At 33.9% G+C, this 21,850-nt stretch overlaps 3 protein-coding genes across 3 annotated transcripts; 1 reads left to right on the top strand and 2 right to left on the bottom strand.

Annotated features, from left to right (window-relative positions):
• Nucleotides 1-1,984: 1,984 nt before the first annotated feature.
• Nucleotides 1,985-12,744, bottom strand: LOC108909663 (gamma-tubulin complex component 6). The gene is made up of 11 exons (XM_018714056.1): nt 12,557-12,744; nt 12,287-12,507; nt 11,738-12,212; nt 11,460-11,668; nt 11,115-11,404; nt 10,831-11,053; nt 10,324-10,558; nt 10,071-10,263; nt 4,883-6,506; nt 2,506-2,750; nt 1,985-2,361 (listed from the first exon to the last, which is right to left on the bottom strand). The coding sequence occupies exons 1-11, from the start codon at nt 12,699-12,701 to the stop codon at nt 2,058-2,060; spliced, it is 4,164 nt and encodes a 1,387-aa protein (XP_018569572.1). The 5' UTR covers nt 12,702-12,744; the 3' UTR covers nt 1,985-2,057.
• A 290-nt stretch (nt 12,745-13,034) lies between these two features.
• LOC108909659 (ubiquitin carboxyl-terminal hydrolase 30 homolog) lies at nt 13,035-18,761 on the top strand. Its single transcript, XM_018714051.1, has 7 exons — nt 13,035-13,491; nt 13,542-13,711; nt 13,766-14,047; nt 14,100-14,318; nt 14,375-14,527; nt 17,278-17,468; nt 17,806-18,761. Exons 1-7 carry the CDS (start codon nt 13,233-13,235, stop codon nt 17,918-17,920), a joined length of 1,389 nt encoding a protein of 462 aa, XP_018569567.1. The 5' UTR covers nt 13,035-13,232; the 3' UTR covers nt 17,921-18,761.
• Nucleotides 18,762-20,099: 1,338 nt separating this feature from the next.
• On the bottom strand, nt 20,100-21,255 carry LOC108909661 (methylthioribulose-1-phosphate dehydratase). Its single transcript, XM_018714054.1, has 3 exons — nt 20,975-21,255; nt 20,411-20,865; nt 20,100-20,358 (listed from the first exon to the last, which is right to left on the bottom strand). Exons 1-3 carry the CDS (start codon nt 21,072-21,074, stop codon nt 20,206-20,208), a joined length of 708 nt encoding a protein of 235 aa, XP_018569570.1. The 5' UTR covers nt 21,075-21,255; the 3' UTR covers nt 20,100-20,205.
• Nucleotides 21,256-21,850: the final 595 nt, after the last annotated feature.

Here is a 21,850-nt window from a genome sequence, read left to right as displayed (position 1 = left end):
GAGCTATACGGTAAGGGCCTAGATAAATGCTGCGAGGAGTGCGACAGTTGTACATGTTGGAGCGAAGCACCAGGACTCTTCTGATCTATAAATTTCAGTTTTGTAACGTCTTGCCCTCAGTTTTCAAAATCCACATATTTCAGTTACTCTCTTATAAAACTATTTAAAAAAACAGATAATACCCAACGATTTCCTAATAATATTTAAAGATTAAAATAACGAGCATCCAAATAAAAACGAAGTCAAGTAGACGCTGTCCTCTATTGGCCCTAGCAAATTTTTTTTGTTTAAGCAAAATGAAAAACGGCCTCTTCTAAATAGGACGATTCACAGTCCATTGAACATTAGGGATTGCATCCCCCGGTTTGTAGATGGTAAAATTATACTTATTTCTTATTTTTATAAATTTTCACAAAAATACAAATTACAGACAAGATTGCTTGTGAATCATTGGTTCTGTTCAATAGAAATAATTTCCATTTTGTTACATACATTTTTTCCGAAATAAAAAATAAGGATTGCAACCCCCAAACACGGAATCACTTGTGAAACATCTGCTTTTTTATAAGAAGTAATTTCCACTTTATTTCATTCCAAAATATAGATTAGAACCCGAGATATCACGGAAATACTGTTTCTGGGGGTGAACATGAGGGGTAGTTTGCATCCGTTTAAATCCGCTTTAGGCAAATAGAAAAAATTATTCGTATGATTAAAGAAAAAGTAAAAACTTTTTATATATAAATTTTGTATATATAAAAGATGTTTGAAAATTATAGTTTTTCTTAAATAAAAAATAAGGGTACCAACCCCCAAACACGGACTCACTTGTGAAACATTTGTTTTTTATACGAAGTAATTTCCACTTTGTTTCTTTCCAAAATATTGATTAGAACCCCAGATATTTAAAAAAAACTGTTTTTGGGGGCGAGAGTGGATTTCACCCCTAAATATGTTTTTCCGCCGATAAAAACATCTTCCATAGAACCCATTTTCACTACTAAAACAATACTGCAACTATTTAAAGGAGTGTGTGCAATTGTCAAATGCGACTGACTTTGTAATAAAAGACTGATCAACTCAGTCCAGAGCGGTCCGCAATGCAACGGGACCGCGACTGCCTAATGCGTTCCTTACTAAAAAAGACCGCGATCAGCTCAGTTCAGAACGGACTGCAATGCGACAGGACCGCTACGGCCTAATGTGTTCTCTCCTTAAATATGCGCTACTCCCAATCCGTCTTTCACTGATGCGTGACGGTAACCATAACCACCGCTGTAAACATTTTACAGATTTAGTTGCGAGCTGGATGAGCCCACGTATTCTGTGTATTTTAAATTAATTTTGCAAGTCAAAATAAATTGACTGCACATTATAAATTTAACATTTTCTTTTCAATGTATTTTATAAGGCTAACCTATTTAATTTTCTAGATAACGTAAACTAAATAAAATTTTTTTTTCTACGATAATTCATAAGGGGGTGGCATCCCAGAGCTCCCCCCCCCACACCAGCCGCCACTGGTAATAACCGAGGTAAGCTAAATCATTGGCCTTAAATAAACGATATTGTAGAAACAAAGAGAACGTCACAACTGAATCAAATTTGCTAACTTCAATTTTTTGATAGTTTTCTCCTTTTAATAAAGTTAAAAATATTTCAACAAAAAAACAAATTTATTTAATTACAAGTAACCACTGGACTGAGGTTTTAGGATTTTCATTTGATCTTACCAACCGTGAATTATTGGTTGCCTATGCTCGACGGTCACATGGCTTGTAAACATTTATGAAGGCGCTGTTTATGTTCCGTGATTTTTGACTGTATCATATATTAATGTTTTTTAAAAAGTTTATAAACCATTCAGTCTTACACATTTTTTCGTATCAAATAATGCAGAAAAAATGAGTGATACGTTGAAGGAAAATTTTAATGAAACGAGCGAATGTTAAGACAATTTAATCATAATAAATAAGTGCTTTAACAATAAATAAATCGCTTAATAACACAAATAAATAACATTTATTTAAAATTTTGAGATTCAAAGCTTAACAAAATTAAGGGGAAGGCGATTTTTGATTATGTGAGTAATAAGCGTTAATATCGAGCATATCAAGCAATTGGATCAAGTGAGGTTGATAGCCGCATTTGGCCACTTTACGACATACTTTAAACAAATACAAAACCAGTTCCTCGAAATTTCTGAAGATGCTTTCCAGCTTTTGGAAGTTCGGGTGAACGTAAAAGCCATCTTTGCAGGTCCAACTGCGAGACCTCAAATAGTCGAAGAATTTCAGTATCACTGTGAAGATTCTTTGGATGACGTTTCTCAAGATAACGGTTTTTTGATTCAGAAGGCACCTGAAATAAAAGTTAACGAACTATATAGCGTGTTTGTAAAATAATGTCCATAGTAACAATAAAACATTTAATTTTAACATGTATTAAATACCACAACTCTTTATTTTCTACAAAAAAAAAAAACAAAAATTAAGATTAACTTACATGAAGAGAATATTTTTTATGTACGTCGTATGCGCAGAATACAGTTCATCGATATTAGTCACGTTGGCCAAATTTTTCTCGAACACTTCCCAACTGGACTGTAACACTTCCCCGACGATATAATTTTGTAACGTTTGCATAAAATGTGTCATTATGTGTCGACACTGATGCAGTCTTCGATACTGAGGCGACGCCATCAGGTAAATTTCTTTTTTCCCCGTTTCTTTCGCCAGTATTTTCAACTCCTGAAAATAAATTTTTAATGCTTAATATCACCTACATGCATAGAAAAGGTAGGAAATTTAAAATCTCTAAATAAATCAACGTTCAAGGTGTTAAATTAAAAAAGTACAAAGAAATATTAAAAATTGCCTTTTTTGTGCTCAGAGTTTCGTCATCTTCCAATATCAAACATTTTGTTACATAACACGCAAGAAATACACAATAACTTCTTTGTTACTATGTTTTAGTATGCTCGCTGACAAATAAGTATTTTGTTCTTGAACTCCTTGTCACATGTTGTTTAGAATACAACATTCTGGATCTGTTAAATTCAGTTGTTTACAACTACACTGATTATCAGGTTGGCCATTAACACCTGCACACGATTCAATTTTTAACAACACACTACTTTTACGTTTATGACAAACACTGACATATCTCGGCTAGAAACTGATACATGGAGGTATTTCAAGAAGTGAAACCAAGCAGTGTCAATTATCTCCCTTTTTATACTCGATAAAGACAGAAATAAGTGCTTATAACAAAATGTTACAAGTGAGTGTACGCCAGCTGAACATATTATCGGAACACTATGCAAAATGAATTGCACATTACAATTTCCTCGCAAAAAATACAGATAATTATTTTATCAGACTAAGGAGGATCGGATGCTTCGTACTATATTTACCGTGTTAAATAATCATTGCTGCCAATGCAAAGAAAAATATTCTTTAAGACTAGAAAGTAAGTAGATTGAGATACTTGCTTGTAGATAATACTGAATAAAATCGATTTAAAAATACTTATAATTATATATTTGCATCTTTTAATTATTCTTTTTTAAGCAACATGCATAAATAAATGCCACTAGTTGCAACAGAAAGTTGGCAACAGCGCACAAGTATTATTTGTTAGTTGGCAGTTCTTGTCATGTATACAGGCCATTACAAATTCGTTTCTCACTACAGGGATCTCGGAAACGGTAAGAGGTACAAAGCAGTTTAAATAGGGGTAAAGTTGCATAATTAGGGGACCAACATTATGCCTCTAAAAAATCAAGGCTAATATATTTAGTTTTCAAAATATTTGCAAAAAAAAACGAAATTTTGGAAATCCGTTTTTGTTTCATTTCTGTTTTGTTTGAGATGATATTGAAAAAAGAAGACCACTTTCCCATGGCCATTCTTTGCCCTCTGTCGAATGGCATAATCAATTTTTATATGTAACGTTTCGTCTCTCCGGGACCATCATCTACTTCAATTTTTTAAATACGACCCTAGAAATTTTATTAAATATTTTACAAGCCTTCATGACCCCTAATACTATATTACCTCTGCCTGAACCAGATTCATACATTTCGTCTCGAAAAATTCATCTTCAGTGTAATCGTTCCAAATTTGTCTACATTTTTATTTAGATTTCTTTGTTTACTGAATTATCGTACACTGTGTCGCTAGACCCTGTGAAATCCATCTTGTTATTTAGGAGAATTTGTGACCAAAAGAAAGTATGTGTTTGAGAATTAGAATAGAAAATAGCAAAAGCAAGAAAAAAACTGTTGAAGAGAAGATTGTGGAGCCAGAACCTCAGCACACCATTCGAGGGCATCAACTAATCGACATAGAGTACATGGCACAAAGCATGCACTGCTCTTATTGCAAAGAACTTTTGCATATTTTAGATTATATACAAACGAAGTGATCCTCCTTAAATAGTAGTAAAAATTGTGGATTGAGTTACTATTTATGATGACCCACTAAAACTTTTTTTTTTGGCACTGGCACTTACACGTTAAGCTAGCAATTTTTAAAATCGTGACGACAGCTAACTACATTACATACTTATCAAAGAAAAACTACAATGACATCTATATATAACCAATTTTTTAAATATTTAAAATAAATGTGCTAATGTAACTAAAATTGGTATTAAATAAATATAAAAACCCTAAAAATCACCAAAACTGGCTAATAACTTACAACCGACGCAAATATATTTTGGCGAATTTATTGGAGCTAGAAAATTTATCACAATGTATGTATTACTTGTAAACTTGGACAAATTGCTTGATCAATGTAGTGAGTCAAAAATTGGTACACGTAAAATGACATCTTGTTCCCGCAGCAGTTCGTTAATTAAAAATTTGAATACTTACCAAAAATATTTTCTTCAACACCCACGACACCCTATTCAGCTTCAAAAGGTACTTGAAGACCTCGTCGTACTTTGCTATGGTATCCGTCGGCAGCAAAACATTCAATGGCCAGTTCACCTTGTACGTTAAAGAAAGGCAATCCAAAACGTCGGGATTACCCAGGTCGAAGCAAATGGGCAGGCTGTTAATCTTAAAGGACAAGCAATGCGAATTTCCCTGTTCCTTATTCGACACGTCCATCGCCCCAAACACCACGTCCTGCAACGTACGACAATTTATCAGCTCGCGGGGAAAATTAGCGTCGTACAACTTAGCGAACAAGTTTTCGGTGATGTTTCTTCCGAATTCTCCGTCCTGCAGGAAGAAGTAGTCCCTCAGGCTCTCTAAATGTTGCAGGTAATTGAGATCGTTTATGAAGTAACGGAGCAGTTCGTTACTGACTAGTTTCATTTGCGCTACGAGTGGTATGTGGACGCTTTCATACAGAAACAACTTGAGGCAGTTTGTTGACACTCCCGCAGCCTCTTCGGGTACCACGCGTTTCGAAAACACCGTCTTCTCGTAATTGCTCTCTTTCCGATCTAAGTAAATAGTGAAAATGCTGTCGTTTTGTGGCGTTCCGAAGTTGAAACCCTCGTCCGTCTGTTGCGTTTCAGCGGTATTTGGTATACTCTCGACTTGATTCGTGTCTATGCTCAAGAACATGGTGCTGGGAGTTGTCACTGTACTGTGAGGCAAGTCGCTCAACGGTGTCGAATCAACTGACATAGGAACGGGTTTGTCCACTTCCGACTTGTGACTCTTTACGCTGAGTTTATCGAAGTCCAGCGAAAGAGATTTGCTCTTCTTTATCGCCCCACCTCTAGTGATGATTTCTGCATTACGAATGTTCTTGTTTAAGAAGTTCTCGTTATCGAGTTGGCTGTACTGGAAGCAGTCGCTGATGCCCATAACTTTGTTCCTGTTGATTATCGCGGCATTCGTCAGTCTGCCCGTTCTGATATTATCCGTCTTGATTTGTATACCGAATTCCGAGGATAATACCTTCAGTTTATTCTTCTGAGCATCGGTTAAAATGGTGAGCGTAGGATTGTCTGTTGGTTTAACTTCGATTTTAGGGCAGTAGTCTATGCCCATTTCCTCGGTCATCACCTTATGCTTGATTTTGCGGGCTAACTCAAAATTGTCAATGGCTTGTTGGATAGTTTTATTCTTGGTATCCGATTCTTTTACGATTATTACGTTCTTGTTAGAATTTTCGTCTCTGGCGTTAATTTCATTGGCGTTTATTATATCCATTGACTCCGACGAATGTATTTGGTTCAATTCGACGTTTATTTCGGTTTCTTTGCAAGACACATCCGAAACGGAGTAAAAGCTCTCCGTCGAGCTGTTCGACTTTTCAGTTACATTTTTCACTGTTTCAATTTCAATTTTATCTATTTCTATGTTGTTGTTATGCTCTTGGATATCTTTTTGTTGCAACTGACACTCTTGTTTTTCTTTCTCTGAAAGGTTTGGGTCTATGTGGATACTTTTTATTTTCTTAATGTGATTTTTAATTTTTTCTCTTCGCTTTTCAGCCGTTTCAAATAGCTGGTGGTAATATTCGACCATTTTATTCCTACAATGATAATTGTACATGAAACACAAAACTTTTAGAAAAAAAATGAAATTTTGAAACGACTACCTACGTCAAAAGTATTTAAAATATGTTTAGATTAATATTAAATGTTTTTTTCCAACCAAATTTCTAAAAATATATAGGTATTCTATTAGGTCTTGTACTTCTGCTTTATTTTAAAAGCATTGGTCTAATTCAAATTCAAGTCAAAAATGTTCATTGGATACCAAAAATCTAAGTAGGCAAAAGATGAGATATATATGGGAAGCGGAGGTCAGTTTTTTTTATTAAATCAATTGTTAGGAAGCAAAACTACTAGGGACAATAAATAATTTAGAAAAAACAGATTACTCTTGTATATCTTTGCGACATTTTAAAGTCACCATATTTGTTTAAATAGTTATAAAATAGCAAACAAAATATGGCATATTTTTACTATTTTTTCTTATTCAACCACTTTATCAGCCGGTTAGATAATAATGCTAAATCACAGAAAAAACTTATTTGTATTAAGGTCATTTATTATTATTTAACTGCAACCAAATGATTAACGGTACACCTTGCACAGTTTCAATTTAAGCAGAATCCGATCCTCATCCGAACGTTTACGAAGGGCAACTGAGGCTAGCCTCCACTGCTCAGGCCGTATGAATCTAGCATGGCGAAGCCACAGAGAATCAAACTGTGTGGCCCTTATGTTACCTACATAGGATCTTCAGAGGAGTGTAACCTTAGAGAATAAATAACAGAATAAATAAATACATTGTCACTGCTTCATTTTGTTATATTTATTTTAGTTTTCAATTTATCGGTTTATATGAAGATGTTTGTGAAGAGTCTCTGTGTAGTGTAAATGTATAACTGTATAAAGTTATTTATTTCAGTGTTTAGCGAGGCTATTGTGTATTCTTGTGTTTTCATTTATCTTGTTTCTACATATTTAATATTATGAAAATGTATAAATGTTGACTGTAAGTAATACAAGAGAGACGTGTATATTCCATAAAAAAACAATCAGACGGAGACAAATTCTGGCACAATAAACAACTCGGTACGTGTTTCCGACCTAAGCTAACTTGTCCAGGCACTAACCTTCTAACCCACTTTTGACTTGCACGTGTACTATATGATAGAACGCGGACAGGATGCAAACAAACATTTTTGTCTCAATACATGATAAATAGATATAAATTAAACATTGTGATAACAATTGTGATTTATTCATTAATGCTGATGCTAAAACAACAAATTAATAGGGATGATTGTTTTTGAATGTACGGTTATTACAATTTATCATTTTTAATATTATTAACATTTTCACGTTTTATAATTTATTGTGTTAAATAATATATAGTTTTAGTATTATGATCAATTTATTATTCAATATGCAGTTGCGTATAACCAAAGTTTACATAATAAATGTAAACTTTAGTGTAAATGTNTGATTTATTCATTAATGCTGATGCTAAAACAACAAATTAATAGGGATGATTGTTTTTGAATGTACGGTTATTACAATTTATCATTTTAAATATTATTAACATTTTCACGTTTTATAATTTATTGTGTTAAATAATATACAGTTTTAGTATTATGATCAATTTATTATTCAATATGCAGTTGCGTATAACCAAAGTTTACATAATAAATGTAAACTTTAGTGTAAATGTAAACTTTGGTGTAACCTAGGGAGGTACTTATTGTATTTGAGAAAGTAATATGTTTTTTATCTGTTTAAAATGTCAGCACGAGTAAAACAGCATTCATCCGTCAAGAGCACTTTGTTAATAAAGTTAGGTTCTGCTGCACTTCGATTTAGGAACCAATTGCAAAATTCAAGACGGTTGGGGAAATCAGCTGGTTCTAAAGCTTGAACTTTTTGAAAATTGTACGGGTTGAGTGAATTCTTGCGCAATATCTGTCACACTTTGGTCTGTGATATCTCCAATCGCCTTGAAATTGTTCTTGTGGAAATAGGCATCACATTTAAGTCATTTTGTCGATGTCCTGGACATTCTCTGTGCGGTATGATAGACCCCATGTCACGAAGACGTTGGACGGTTTGCACAATTGTCTGCGGGCTCCTCTCTATCAGGGAAACGTTTCCGATATTCAATTGCAGTGGCATTTGCATTCTGTACACACTCTCCGTATAAAATCACCATATCCACATATTCGGCATTCATATACAAAGCCATTACGACCAACACTTCAAACAATCCGAAATAAACTAACGGTTTTGTGTGTCTTTCCAATCCACATCCCTTCTCCATTTGTATGGTGTGATCTTCACTGCAAATTTGTGGGAAAAATGCGGCAGAACGCAGGTGGTAGATTTGAATAATTTGATTTGAACGTTTTAAATTGTTAATGGTTTTGTAACCGTGTGTAGTGTATTTTGTATATTCGGGTATTTAGTGTGCTGACTTTTTTTAATTGATAAAACATGGTGTGCTTACAAACAGGTAACTACCTCTGCATTATTTATTTTCTTTTAACGAAAGTTGAGTTCGAGAAGTCAGGCTTGTTAAAACATTTTGTACTAAGTTAATACAATTGTTAAAATTATTTATAATAAAATGCAGCATGGTCCTTTATTTACTTACATTTTATTGGTTGCGTACATATGTACGTATACTAAAACGAATTAAGTGGATACGTTTAATGCGGAACGCAAAGTAAATGTGAACCACAGATTATGATGTGGGTTGATTTCCTTCATTTTTAAAAGTTTAGTCAAAAATTTTTTTTCCGATTTTCTGTATTTATTAGGCTTTCCGAATATGTGCTTAAATTAATGACATTATGGCTGAATCACCCTGTATATACAAATCAAGAAAGAGTTAGATATGGTTAGAGCCTACTCATTGTCAGGAGAAAGTGATGCTGCTGCAAGAAGACGATATCGGATAGATAGATTATTCCGAGCAACAAATACTGAATAAGAATATGTTTGTAAGTTTGGTTCAACATTTAAGAGAATTTGGGAGCTTTGTACGCTAATATATTAAAGTTGGACACGGTCAAACTCAAAGAGTGAGAAACTTAGAACCAGAAATTTTAAACACCATGGAAGAAGATCTGGTACAAGTGCCTGAAGATTAGCCACAAGATTTCAAGTATGTCATATGGCTGTAAAATGAACGTTGAAGCTGCACGGATTAAATACAGGCGCTGAAACCCGAAGATTTCATGTACAAAATTGCAAAAATATTTACTATATTACAAACATCTTGTCGTAAGTCGATAAACCGAAAACTGAAATACATGTAATAAAATGAAGCGGTGACATATTCGTCCATTTTCATAATGACGAAATAACATCCGTTTGTCTTTTGTCCGCCTAGCGCTTTGTTGCCATATCACATCAGGTAGATAAATATTAAACTAGGTCATCGTCACTGAGACTCACAAGCCAAACCCGGTGCTTTTAAAAAATGTTAACAAATACCTTTTTTTTCAGATTAATATTGCGTACTATTACCCTCAAAAAACTGACCCCCGCTCAAAGTTAGGCTTTGTATATTCCGAAGTCTACTGTTAATAATATTATGACCTACTTACGCTTCATCTTGGATAAGTCTCTGCCTTTTTAATTCGATTTTGAGATTTTCTTCCTCCTGCTTCATTTCCTTTTCTACTTCCAGGGCAATTTTAGATTGCTTTTGTAGTAGTGCCGAGTCATATTGTTCCTTGAGCGCAACGATATCCTCCAACTTCTTCTCATTCTGTTCCTCCAAAATTTTCTGCCTTTCCACTAAAATAAAACATTACAAAACAAGTGTTATAACTCTTAAAATATTCCATTTAAACATACAAGTAAGGCGCCTCAAAGTCACAGCTCTCTTTTTGGCAATCAAACTCATGAATACGGGATCTTGCTCACGCGATTTTGTTAGGACCTGGGCCAGATTGAATCTTGACCCGCACTCTGAACACACTTCTAAATAATAGCTTGTGGCGTTTTGTTTCAGGAGAGAAAGTTGGTCTAACGTTAAGCAGCAGGACACGATCGCAGGCTTCTTTCCCATTAAATACAAACACAATTTGCTCTGGAAGATTAAGCGGTGAATATTAAGCTAATTAAAATGAATTTTACAAAATGTTTAAGTACGTTAAATAAATAACCTCATAGACAAGTTAGTCGTTTACAATTTTATAAATTAAAAATAGAAAATCTCAACATTTTGTACAAAGATCACGAAATTCAGCCATAATAATTTAGCTAAACCATTTCTGCATTTTGAATATTGATTATTTAAGTGATCTGCTGTTAGAAAAATAAACATAATGTAATACTACTAATATTTCTTAAATTACTTACCGAATTAACGCAGAGTTTCAACAGGTTCATCGTTTTTCCACAGAATAAGATGTCCGTTCTCAAATCTATCAGAAAATCTGGTACGATATCCTCACGTATTGTATAACTCCGCGTCCAATAAGTACGCCCTCTTGTAGAAATATATTTGAAGTTCGGCTTAATAAAAAACTCCCCGTATGGATCATTTATAGTACCTTCTAGAATCCACTGTTTTAGAAATCGGCTGAAAACAGAATGTTAACTAGACTAAAATCAACCATCGTTTATTAACAGCATTGACTTACCTAAAATATACTTGACAGCAGGGGTAAAGAATGGAATATAGTACTAAAACTACTTTTTGGTCAGTCAAACTAAGTACTTTTTGGTATAAATAATTAAGCAAATTGACCCCGTGCGGTATATCTTCGGACTCTACGTAGGGTCCCACTTTACAGATAGAAGCTAAAGTAGAAATTTGCAGTCTTAAATGGTAAGTCTGTTCGTGGAAATGTAGAAAACTTGTCGAATCCGGGATGTTGAAAGCTGCCGTACAATAAAATTTTAAGTAGCGGTTAATACTTTCGCAAAATTCCTAGAAAAAAAATAATTGTAATAAATATCTTCGATATTATTTACAAAACATCTACCATAAAAATGTACCCTCCATACTTGTATTTTCCGCTAGAAGGATCTGGCGTACTCATTTTATTCAAAGCTTTGTAACAGGTGCTACTAAACATCAAGTCGTTACAATACTTCTCTAACGTATCGGGTGCTATACCTTCCACCGTTATACTGGGCATCATATAAAACTCACCTCTTTTGTCGAAACTAAAAGAATCCGACACCATACCCACTAGAAATAGATACCATTAAGTTTCAAGCTTCGTTTCAGGAAAAATGTAATTGTAACACAAAATCTAACCTAGCAAATACTTCAGATCTCTTATGAAAGCCCTTCTGGGTATCAACTTCGAGTTGAAAACTGTGCCTTCTCTAAACAACTTAACCATGTACAGAGACTCCAAATTTTCTACCCATAACGAAGATAAAGGCCCTAATTCAGACAGAAAAGGACGCTCCTTGTCCGGCTCAGGATACCCAAAGTATTCCCAATTCCGACGATTACTGTACTCTAATTTTGCTGCAACTTCCCAGATATTATCTTCTGGAGTTTGTGGAGGAGAATAGTATCCCTCGTCTTTGAATATCTCGTTGAATTTTCCTTCAGGGGAGAGATCTGGGTGAACGGTACATTTATTTTCTTGTTGTTTAGACAGAGACAACAAATCAAAATCTTTAACGGTAGCTCTTTCAGACTCTTCCAGAAGTGCCGCAGGCAGCTTAAAGAGTTTGTTGAAATTCTCAAATTCGTCTATTGGCGGCAGAGATGCTAAATCCTAAAACAATTTTTCTTTTGTTAGTATTAAAAGCAATTTAATTATAAAAATGTAATATATATAAAAATACTAACTAGTAAGTTATCGTCTCTTGTTGGCACATTTCTTAAACTCAATAAAAATTGTAAAATACTGTTGCATGCATCAATATCGTGTCCGTAGCACTGTTGAAATTCCTCTGCACACTGTTGTAAATTGTCTGCGTGACCTCTTAAATTGTAGTCGTGTATGAGAGTTAGCTGCCATGATAGTAAATTACAAAAAGGATCAGTGGTTCCTTTCAAATCTTTAAATACTAAAAGCAAAATTTTTACTAGAATGCTTCCTTAAATTATTATAATTACCTTTCCGATAATTTGGTTTTCGCTTTCCCAGCAATATTTCATAACATTTTGATCGGGACTTTTTTACTTTATCTGGGTCACTGTAAAATTTTTCACACAGACCAGTAATTAATTTAAAAGCACTGTCACCATCGTTATCATCCATAATTTAAATAATTAAAAAAATATAAACAAATCTTTCGAGTGACAGCATAACTGTCAGATTTCAAATTATATTCACTGAAGTTAGCAGATGTATTTTTGAACTACTGAAGTCCAATTGTATGTACGAAACATAATGTTCAATATAACAGAAATACAATACCTAATTCTTTATGATCGTTCTTAATTTTTAGAAAATGTCGCAGTCGAAAAAAGGCAGAATTGTAGTAATTTTGCATTCATAAACATTATTCAAACGACTCATCTCACCATTTTTCTGCTTCTGTTATTTTAGGTTGGCACAACTGTTTACATTTGTCTGTTCTGTCAAGGATGTTTAAATTTTTGACAAAAAAAAATTATAAATAACAGTTTCTGATCCCATACTTATATTAAGACAAAATATTAGAATAAATCACTGCAAACCACAATAATATTTCCAATGATTCCCTCCCACGCGATATAAAAGTTAGTTTATGTAACGGATGGGAATGGGAGGCATTGGAAATCTCGTACACACGCAGTAATTTTGGGGATGGAATCTGAAAAAATTCTAGTCGCAGCTGGTTTAACAGCTGCTGCAGTTGTTGGAGCTTTTGTATTTTGGGGCCCCTCACCAGGCTCCGGTGGTGGGAGAGGAAGGCTAGCAGGTTTAGTGAATTTAGGGAAGACTTGCTTTTTAAACGCTATCTTACATGCTTTAGCCGCTTGTCCGCAATTTATCACTTGGCTTGAGAAAGACAAATATGCCAAAGAAACAAGCTTACGCAGTACATTAGCTACGGTCTTATCAGGTAAGTCACTTGCATAGCTTTTAACTTTTTTACTTATGTTATGTTTTCAGTTGTAAACGGAACAAATAAATCAGTGCAAGACACTTATGCACCAGCAGCAGTAATAAACGCTTTGAAAAGGCTCGGTTGGGTAATACCAGCAGGAGAACAAGATGCACACGAATTACTTAACGTTATTCTGACAACTTTAGATGAAGAAACGCAAAAAATTGGCAGAAAGGTAATACAGTTCTATATAATGTGATGTATTTTTTAAAATATATTGTACTTATAGGCTGGGTGTTTGTCGGACGCACTTGGTATGAACGATTTAGGTGAATTAACAAACGAAGAGGAAGAACCAACGGAATTTAATTCCTTAGGCAGTGTCATGTCCCTAAACGAGTTGTGTAGACCCAACAGTTTGACTTGGAGAGGCGGGGCTATCAGGAGAAACAGGTGGATATCTAGGTCTTGCAGGGCTTTACAGATGTCGGGGCCTCCCCCACAACCAGCGACACACCCCTTTACAGGGACTTTGACTAGTCAATTGCGATGTACTGAATGTGGATACAAAGTAAGTTCTTTTTTGCTACACGTAGATATATTTTCTTGTATCTGGTTTGCAGTCTGCCGTACGTTATGATAAATTCGAAAGCTTGTCGCTGGCACTACCTAGCGGCGCGGGTGATTTGGGTTGGGGTCGGCACAAACTTCATCAATTATTAACGAATTTTGTCACTCCGGAAGTAGTTCAGGACGTCCAGTGTGAGGGTTGTAATAGGGATAGGGATCCTGCAAGGCCTGCTATTCTATCGAGGCAGATAAAAATTCTTAATTTCGGAAAGGTAAAATGTTGTTTGTAAATTTAAGTTTTATGTAACTCCGTGAAATTTTATTTCAGTTGCCTCTGTGTTTGTGCATTCATATTTCCCGAAATACTTGGCAGCCTAGCGGCATGTCCAAGAGGCAAGATTACGTCCAATTTCCAATGAGGTTGTCCATGTCAGCTTATACATTCATTCAAGTGCATTATCAGAGGAAGCTGCCTAACGCAGTAAGTAATTTATTAATTAATTTCTTAGATCGGTTTTCACACGAGTGAGGTTAAAAAATTATGAGAAAATAAACATATACCCATTTTTACATAAGTACACATACAGGCTGTTACAAATTCGCAAACGGTAAAGGCTAACATGATTAGTTTTCGAAATATTTGGAAATCCGATTTTGTTTCATTTTAGCCTTGTTTGAGGTGATATTGGAAAAAGAACACTTTCTCATGGCAACTTTTTGCCCTCTATCGAATGGCGTAATCTATTTTTATATGTAACGTTCCGTCTTTCCAGGACCATCATTAACTTCATTTTTTTTAAATACAGCCCTGGTAATTTTAATATATATAGTTTGAAAGCCTTTATAACCCCCAATACTGTCCGAACCAGATTCAGACGTTTTGTTTTGAAAAATTCATCTTCAATGTATTTGTTCCAAATTTATGTAAATTTTTTATTTAGATTTCTATGTTTATTGAATTATCGTACACTGTAAGTGCCGTTAGACCTTGTGAAATCCATCTAGTTATTTAAAATATAGGGTGCCACAATACATATGAATATTCAAGTTTGCAAATTTTGCGCTTTTGTGAAATAATATCTGTATATAAGGTTTTGTATATAAAAAAAACTAATCGTACTGCCAAATCCATTACTTTGTTAATTCTAAGTAACATTATGCCCCTATCTATTTTATGATTAAAAATAATTTTATTACTTTTCCACGTTCAAAATATGGTTAAACATTTAGTGATATTAAAATATACTCCGTACTCTATGATCCAGTTGACATAATAGCCCAGTAAATGAAAAAAAATTGTAAAAAAATTTGTTTCAGATTGAAACTTGGTTTAATCATTAGTTTAGGCAAAAAGAAATGATATTTCCCAAAGAGTATCGATTTAAAACAACAAGATCATTGTTTAAACAATGATTATAATCTAAAAATTATCAAAAATGGAATTTTTTAGCTGTATTAAAAAGCGCTCTCCAACAGGAGTTTTTGCTTTTGTTTATATTTATAGATTTTTAAAAAACGCTTCATTTGAGACATGCTAAATTAAAATCCATTAACAATTTGTTTAAATAATTGCAAAAAACCAGCAGTTTGAATTTGCTATAAATAGAAGAAAAGAGCATAAATCGTCTCTAAACTGCAGTAAAAGTTGTATTTTATTACGCTTAAGAAACCCTGAAAATTTGTTAAAAAAATATTTATTTGTTTATTAGAAATAGCATTTTTTCAATTGCAAAAACGCGGTTGTTAGCGTTATAATAAAGGGCCTTATGAAGGCTTATTTGTTTTGTCTTGACTTATATTTTCAAGATATGCAATTGGAAATTGTAATTTCGTAGGCCAACCTCCTCAAAACGGCGTATAAACAAATAGTGTAATTTGTTTATAAGGTTTTTTGTTAATAACTTTGCGAAGAATGAATATTTTTGAAAGCCGCTTTGATATTCGTAATCCTGGTAATTTTTCACGAATTTAAAAAAAAATTGTTCTAGTACCATTTTTAGCCGCTATTTTTTTTTAAATCATAACTTGTTTATTTATAAACATTAAGACTTGAAATTTCGGGAATAAATCAATCAACTCTTAAACTTCATAATAACGGTTGAAGATATCGAAAAAAAATGCATTTTATAGTAATTTTTAACCCTTTAAAAAACGTCCTCGAATACATTTTTACACCTGGAATGTGGTGAGAGAAATAAGACAGAAACGTTCCTAGACTTCAAATTATTAACTGCCCGAAAATTTTGCGATATCTCCGGTAATTGTGGACCAATTTTAAAATTTTTTTTTAATCTGGAGTAAGGCATGAAAATAATAACAACTGCATGGTCCTTTTGCAATAATTAATTATTAATTCGTTATAAACTATTAATTTCGTAAAAAATAAACTTTATATATAAAAAATATGTCATTTCCTGAATTTTTTTACATAAAAATATTGTTTTTTAAGTAAATTTTTTATTGGTACTATTGCCAATTTTTTGTAAAAATGCGAAAAATTTTTTTTACAAAATTAATAGTTCATAACAAATTAATAATTAATTATTGCAAAATGGACCATGCAGTTATTATTATTTTCATGCGCTGCCCCAGATAAAAAAAAACGTTAAAATTGGTCCACAATTACCGAAGATATCGCAAAATTTTCGGGCAGTTAAGATTTGAAGTCTCGGAACGTTTCTGTCTTATTTCCCCCACCACATTCCAGGTGTAAAAATGTATTCGAGGACGTTTTTTAAAGGGTTAAAAATTACTAGAAAATGCATTTTTTTCAATATCTTTAACCGTTATTATGAAGCTTAAGGATTGATTGATTTATTCCCGAAATTTCAAGTCTTTAATGTTTATAAATAAACAAGTTATGAATTTAAAAAAAAAATGCCATCTCGACTAAAAACTAAAGATTTAACCGTTTCAAACTGAAACAAATTACCTTTTGATTTACATGTATTACAATTTTCATTTACAGGGCTATAATATGGTACATACGTTGTGCTGATCTTGAGATCTAATTTTACCATAAAATTTCATATCTTTTGAACCTGACATTTCCTCACTATTTTCTCCTAAATCTCGTTGCATCTTGTTACTCCTTGTTTTTATTGCATTTTTTTAACATTTTTCCGTTAAAAGACAAAATAGTTACGGAGTTTGGAAAAACTACTCCTATAGCAATCTCGATACAAAAAACATCGCAAAAACAGTCTGCAATAAGAATTTTTCAATTCACAGAATTACACTAGTACAAGCGAGGGGGGAAGTCCATTGTCCAGCAGTACCCCTCTCTGTTGGACTGGAAGCTCCCTGAGCGATATGGCCAATGAGTTTAGAAACGTCTACCAGCTTGCCGCAGTTGTTGTGCATGCCGGGGATGCCCATTCGGGTCATTTTATAACGTACCGGAAGGGATGTCAGAACAGCAGGTAAGTTGGGAACAAATTTCTTAAGGTACTATGGTTTTTCGGATTGTTATACCAAAAGCCTCGCCATAACTGAGGAAATTAAGTAGACGTTCACGCCTTATAATAAACAACAAGAACCAGAATTAACGTCAGAGTGGGCCTAGGGGCTCTGATAGCGGTTCCACAAAGTCTAGCCCGAGAACAAAAAAGACAAGTCAAAGATTCCTAGCTAAGGCTAAGAAAATGCATAGGCCACAGCGTAATAACCCGAAAAACTATCATACTTTAAATAAACTTCCATCAAAAACCTTTGTTGCTTTTACGAATTAAGGGGCGATAACGTTTGTTGATTTTTTAGGTGGTATTACACCTCCGACGTGGAAATAAGGGAAGTTACGGTCGACGAAGTGCTCCAAAGCACGGCTTACATGTTGTTCTACGAGAAAACAGTCTCGATGGCCAGCGCCTTTTAATTCTCACCAAAATTTATGCTGTGATTGTCTTTGCATTTGTGGTAAACGTTTTATTTATACGCTCCGAGTTCCTCTGGGGGAAGAATATCCTGTATTCACCCGTCTTCATTCCATTTCCTTTAACGATGCAACCGCACCATATCGTAGTAAAGAGAATAGCTAATTTGCTGTAGAAAAAGGTATAAATGCCATGGAGGTTGCGGAACATGTGTTGGGAAGAGGGGGTTGGTAAGCAGTTTATAGTTGATGTGATGAGCAACTATGCGATTGTTTTTGTAACATCAACTGTGCCGAAATTATCTCCTTTCTTTCTGGACGTGTTAAAATCCTGGCATTTTTCGTAATCAGGTTTTATTTTACCTCGTACATATTCCAATTTGTTTCTCAAGTAGGAGATACTTTGTCAATAAAAACTGAAGCATTTCGATTTCAATTTATCTGTTATTTGCAAAATAAGGAAGAAACGGTGAATGCTTCGTTTGTATAAGAAACTTTTTAAAAAGTTGATGTCCATTGAATTTTCTTAAAATCTAGTAACCTCTTAAAAAAACTTTAAGAATTACAATTTTTGCTACGGTTATTTTATAATGTTGGCAGTTATCGAATTATGAGTCTCTACGTTGTTTTTTTTTTTTTTCATAGAATAAATAAAAGTACGTTTCTGGTTGACAAATTTTGATATTGTTAAGAATGTTTTATAATTTTTTGAGTCACATAGTAGATCGAATGTGACGTGTTGGTTAAGGTTGACGTTTTCATCCTATATTTTACAATTTATGTGTATATTTATTGAATATGTTACTTATATTGTAGCGTTAAATAAAATTTAAGAAACACTTTATTTTGTTTTGTATATCTTTCGTTTCGTGAAAAAAGTTAAGAAAACAATATGAAAAGATAATATCGAGACACTTTTCAGAATAATAACGTCCAATTTTTAATATATTTTACTGATGTGAATATTTATAAAATCATTTGAGTTATCCTAGAAAGTGTGATGAAATGACGGACATAATGATCCTTCTATTCATTAATTTTAAAATGAATGATTCGAATCAGATTAATAAAGTACCGACTGAAAGCCAAAAGTGCGTCATATTTGATACCAATGAACTTTGTAATTTTAAAACTGAGGGTAAAATTACTCAAAATAATCCTTGTACTCCCACCAGCTTTAATGGTTTGTATCTCAGTTAGTTATAAACTAATAAGTGAATTAAGCCTTGTTAGGTTCGCCATAAGTACATAAATCTAATATTAACATATTCTCAACCTGATAGCTTTCAAAATGACTAAAATATAATTTGTAGAATATTGGACTCAATTCAGACTTTTATAATCGTAAATGATGTATTATACTTGCATTTATTAAACAATCACTATGCTGTAGATAAAATATAACCTACAAAGTATATGTCATATTTTGACTTGACTGAAAATCCAACGAAAATCCTCAATACCTACGGGCAAAAAGGATTACTTTGTACCTACTGCAAAAAATGACCTACCATTCAGATGCCATGAAGGCATGATTTTTCACACCAAGGGTCGTTTACACCAAAATATACATCTATGTAGCTACTAGCTAGCTTTAAAAACAACGGTTAAGCTTATTTCAGTAGAGTAATGTCAGTATTTAAGTTAAGTATGCTTTCATTTTTGATACATTTGCATTTCTTAAATAGTTAAAATGAACTACTACTCGAAGATTAGTTCTTTATTCATGTCGCGGTCGCGCGTAATCTCAATTTTATATTACTATTATAGCCCATGGAAACTACCCCTGTTACAGCCATTCGATGATTTATAAATAAAAATAAACTATAAATTAATAGTTATTAAAAAATTAGCAAGAGAAAGACCGTAGTGCAAATTTTTAAACGAAGAGAAGGTATGATACTTTGTATTTAAAAATAATACTAAAGTTGTACTTATTGTTAGTATTATTTCGAAATACAAGCTAGCATTTTTTTTATTAAAATATGTGTAAAAATGTAGACTCGTCTTTTTATGAATAAATTAAATTTTGTAAAAGAATATGAACAGAAATTTGAGTAGACCCCTTAAAATTTTTAGTGCTTTTCTTTGTTATCCAAAATTGATTTTTTTTTATTTTCAACATCAACAATAATTACATGGACCCTGTAAAGTAAACAACTTGAAGATAAACCCAGGCGTGTAACATTGACAAATTTTTATTTTTCACAAATTGTTTGTTTCATATACAATTATAATCAAATATACAAATATATAAACCACAGCTTCAAACACTTATATCCATATATTTACTTTTCATTCTGTACTTTTAACTCGTACTGTTCAGGGGTCAGACTAGGGTCTAACCCATGCAGTTTCATCTGAACCACCACATCGAACAAGTAATCGTAGCATTCCGTCATAGTTTTAGCCTGCTGCCAAGTATCGCCCCATACATAGACCTTAAAACACACAATTTAAAAGAATCGTTGCATATAAAAATTGATTTCTTACCCCGTGTCGACGCACAAGCACAGCACAAGTATGAGGGTATTTCTCAATAGTTTCTGCCAATCTGTCTTTAAGGTCTTCCTCGAACGGTGTGTTTTCAATAATAGGAACCACTAATTCTTCATCGTACCGAAAATTCTTACCCGTTCCCTGATTCTTTATCCCTTTGATCATCTCCAAGTGCGTGCACTTGAATTCCTTGCCAGGAAACAGCATAGTGGCCATAACGGCAGCTTTCGAGTGTGTGTGAATTACTGCCCCAGCATTTCTCATGGTGTAAGCGCACATAAAGAGAGGAGTGCATTGGCTTTTCTTGAGCTTTTTCTCAGGTGGCGGTAGTTCCAGATCGACTCCTTTGATGGTTTGCACAAATAAATCATTGGGCTGTATACGTTCCTTCTGTACGGCTGATGGTGCAATGTAGATTTCTTCTCCGTGTTTTATACTTATTCCTCCACCTTCAAATATACGATGTTAAAGTTATGTTATATACAAAAAACAAATATGAATGTTTCGAACATTTTGCAAATAACAAAACGTAGGTAACTTGCTAAATTTTGTAATCACCTGTTCCTGTGACCCATCCTAGGTGGTAAAATTGTCTGCATAGCTCAGGAATCAAATTCCTTGGGTGTTCTTCACCATAAGAATTATTTTTGTAAGACATTCTTTTCAGGTTGTTTCTTCTATACTAAAGAATAAAGGCAGTGTAAACTTTTTTATCTTATCAGAACGTTCGTAACGGTTATTTAAGGTCACATATACTTGGTTTCCAAACAAAATACATGTATTTTTCTTATTTATTTCTTTTAACCATAATAATAACCTCAAATACTCAAATCTTGAACTTGATTGGCCATGAGCCATGACCATAACCGTCGCAGAAATATTTTCTACAGGGTTCAAAATATATATGTTCGAATGTTTATATTTTGAACTTTGCATAGTTAAAATGTCAAATTAAAAACTTGGTAAATTTATATACATATTTGTTTATTGAATTAATGAAAATAATGAAAATTGTGTTATCTCTTATAAGAAATAATACCCAAGTACTCCTTTTGAGACTCCTCTGTTCCTCTACTAGTACCGCCATTATTCTATGGCTAGAAATTGGCCTCAATGATTTGGGATCGAGGGGGATTATCCCTTTTTATCCTGCCTCATCTCGTGTAGGCTTGGACAGCCTTCGTAGGTGGGCCCCATCCGTCGTCTACCCCGACCGCAAATGCGGCCGGTGTAGGCGCTTTGTGGGACCTCCTTTTGTCCTGGCTGGGCCCCGCCGGCTAGGGCCCTTTCTTCTGGCGCTCTTCTTGCTTCGCCGGCTCGTCTGTGTAAACCCCGGGGGTAGTGTCATGTTTATGTGTGGTATGGTTGGGTAGGGTAGTGCGGCTATGCAGCCTGGGATGCGCTTTGCTAAGGTGGCCCTTAGGCTAGCGCGGG

The sequence above is a fragment of the Anoplophora glabripennis genome, unplaced genomic scaffold (genome assembly GCF_000390285.2).
Source record: "Anoplophora glabripennis isolate ALB-LARVAE unplaced genomic scaffold, Agla_2.0 scaffold493, whole genome shotgun sequence".
Lineage (NCBI taxonomy): Eukaryota > Metazoa > Arthropoda > Insecta > Coleoptera > Cerambycidae > Anoplophora > Anoplophora glabripennis.
The sequence above is the reverse complement of the archived record's forward strand: the minus strand, read 5'-3'. Positions and strand labels throughout refer to the sequence as shown.

Bases quoted from the DNA above. Each gene is read 5' to 3' on its own strand.
- LOC108909663 (XM_018714056.1), bottom strand. From the start codon at position 12,701: ATGGATGATAACGATGGTGACAGTGCTTTTAAATTAATTACTGGTCTG. The intron at 12,213-12,286 runs GTTAGTATTTTT...AAATTGTTTTAG, and splicing joins CAAGAGACGATAACTTACTA to GATTTAGCATCTCTGCCGCC. The intron at 2,362-2,505 runs GTAAGTTAATCT...CTTTTATTTCAG, and splicing joins ATAAAAAATATTCTCTTCAT to GTGCCTTCTGAATCAAAAAA.
- LOC108909659 (XM_018714051.1), top strand. From the start codon at position 13,233: ATGGAATCTGAAAAAATTCTAGTCGCAGCTGGTTTAACAGCTGCTGCA. The intron at 13,492-13,541 runs GTAAGTCACTTG...TTATGTTTTCAG, and splicing joins ATTAGCTACGGTCTTATCAG to TTGTAAACGGAACAAATAAA. The intron at 14,048-14,099 runs GTAAGTTCTTTT...TCTGGTTTGCAG, and splicing joins GTACTGAATGTGGATACAAA to TCTGCCGTACGTTATGATAA.
- LOC108909661 (XM_018714054.1), bottom strand. From the start codon at position 21,074: ATGTCTTACAAAAATAATTCTTATGGTGAAGAACACCCAAGGAATTTG. The intron at 20,866-20,974 runs GTGATTACAAAA...GTATATTTGAAG, and splicing joins AGGATGGGTCACAGGAACAG to GTGGAGGAATAAGTATAAAA. The intron at 20,359-20,410 runs GTAAGAAATCAA...GTGTGTTTTAAG, and splicing joins TGCTTGTGCGTCGACACGGG to GTCTATGTATGGGGCGATAC.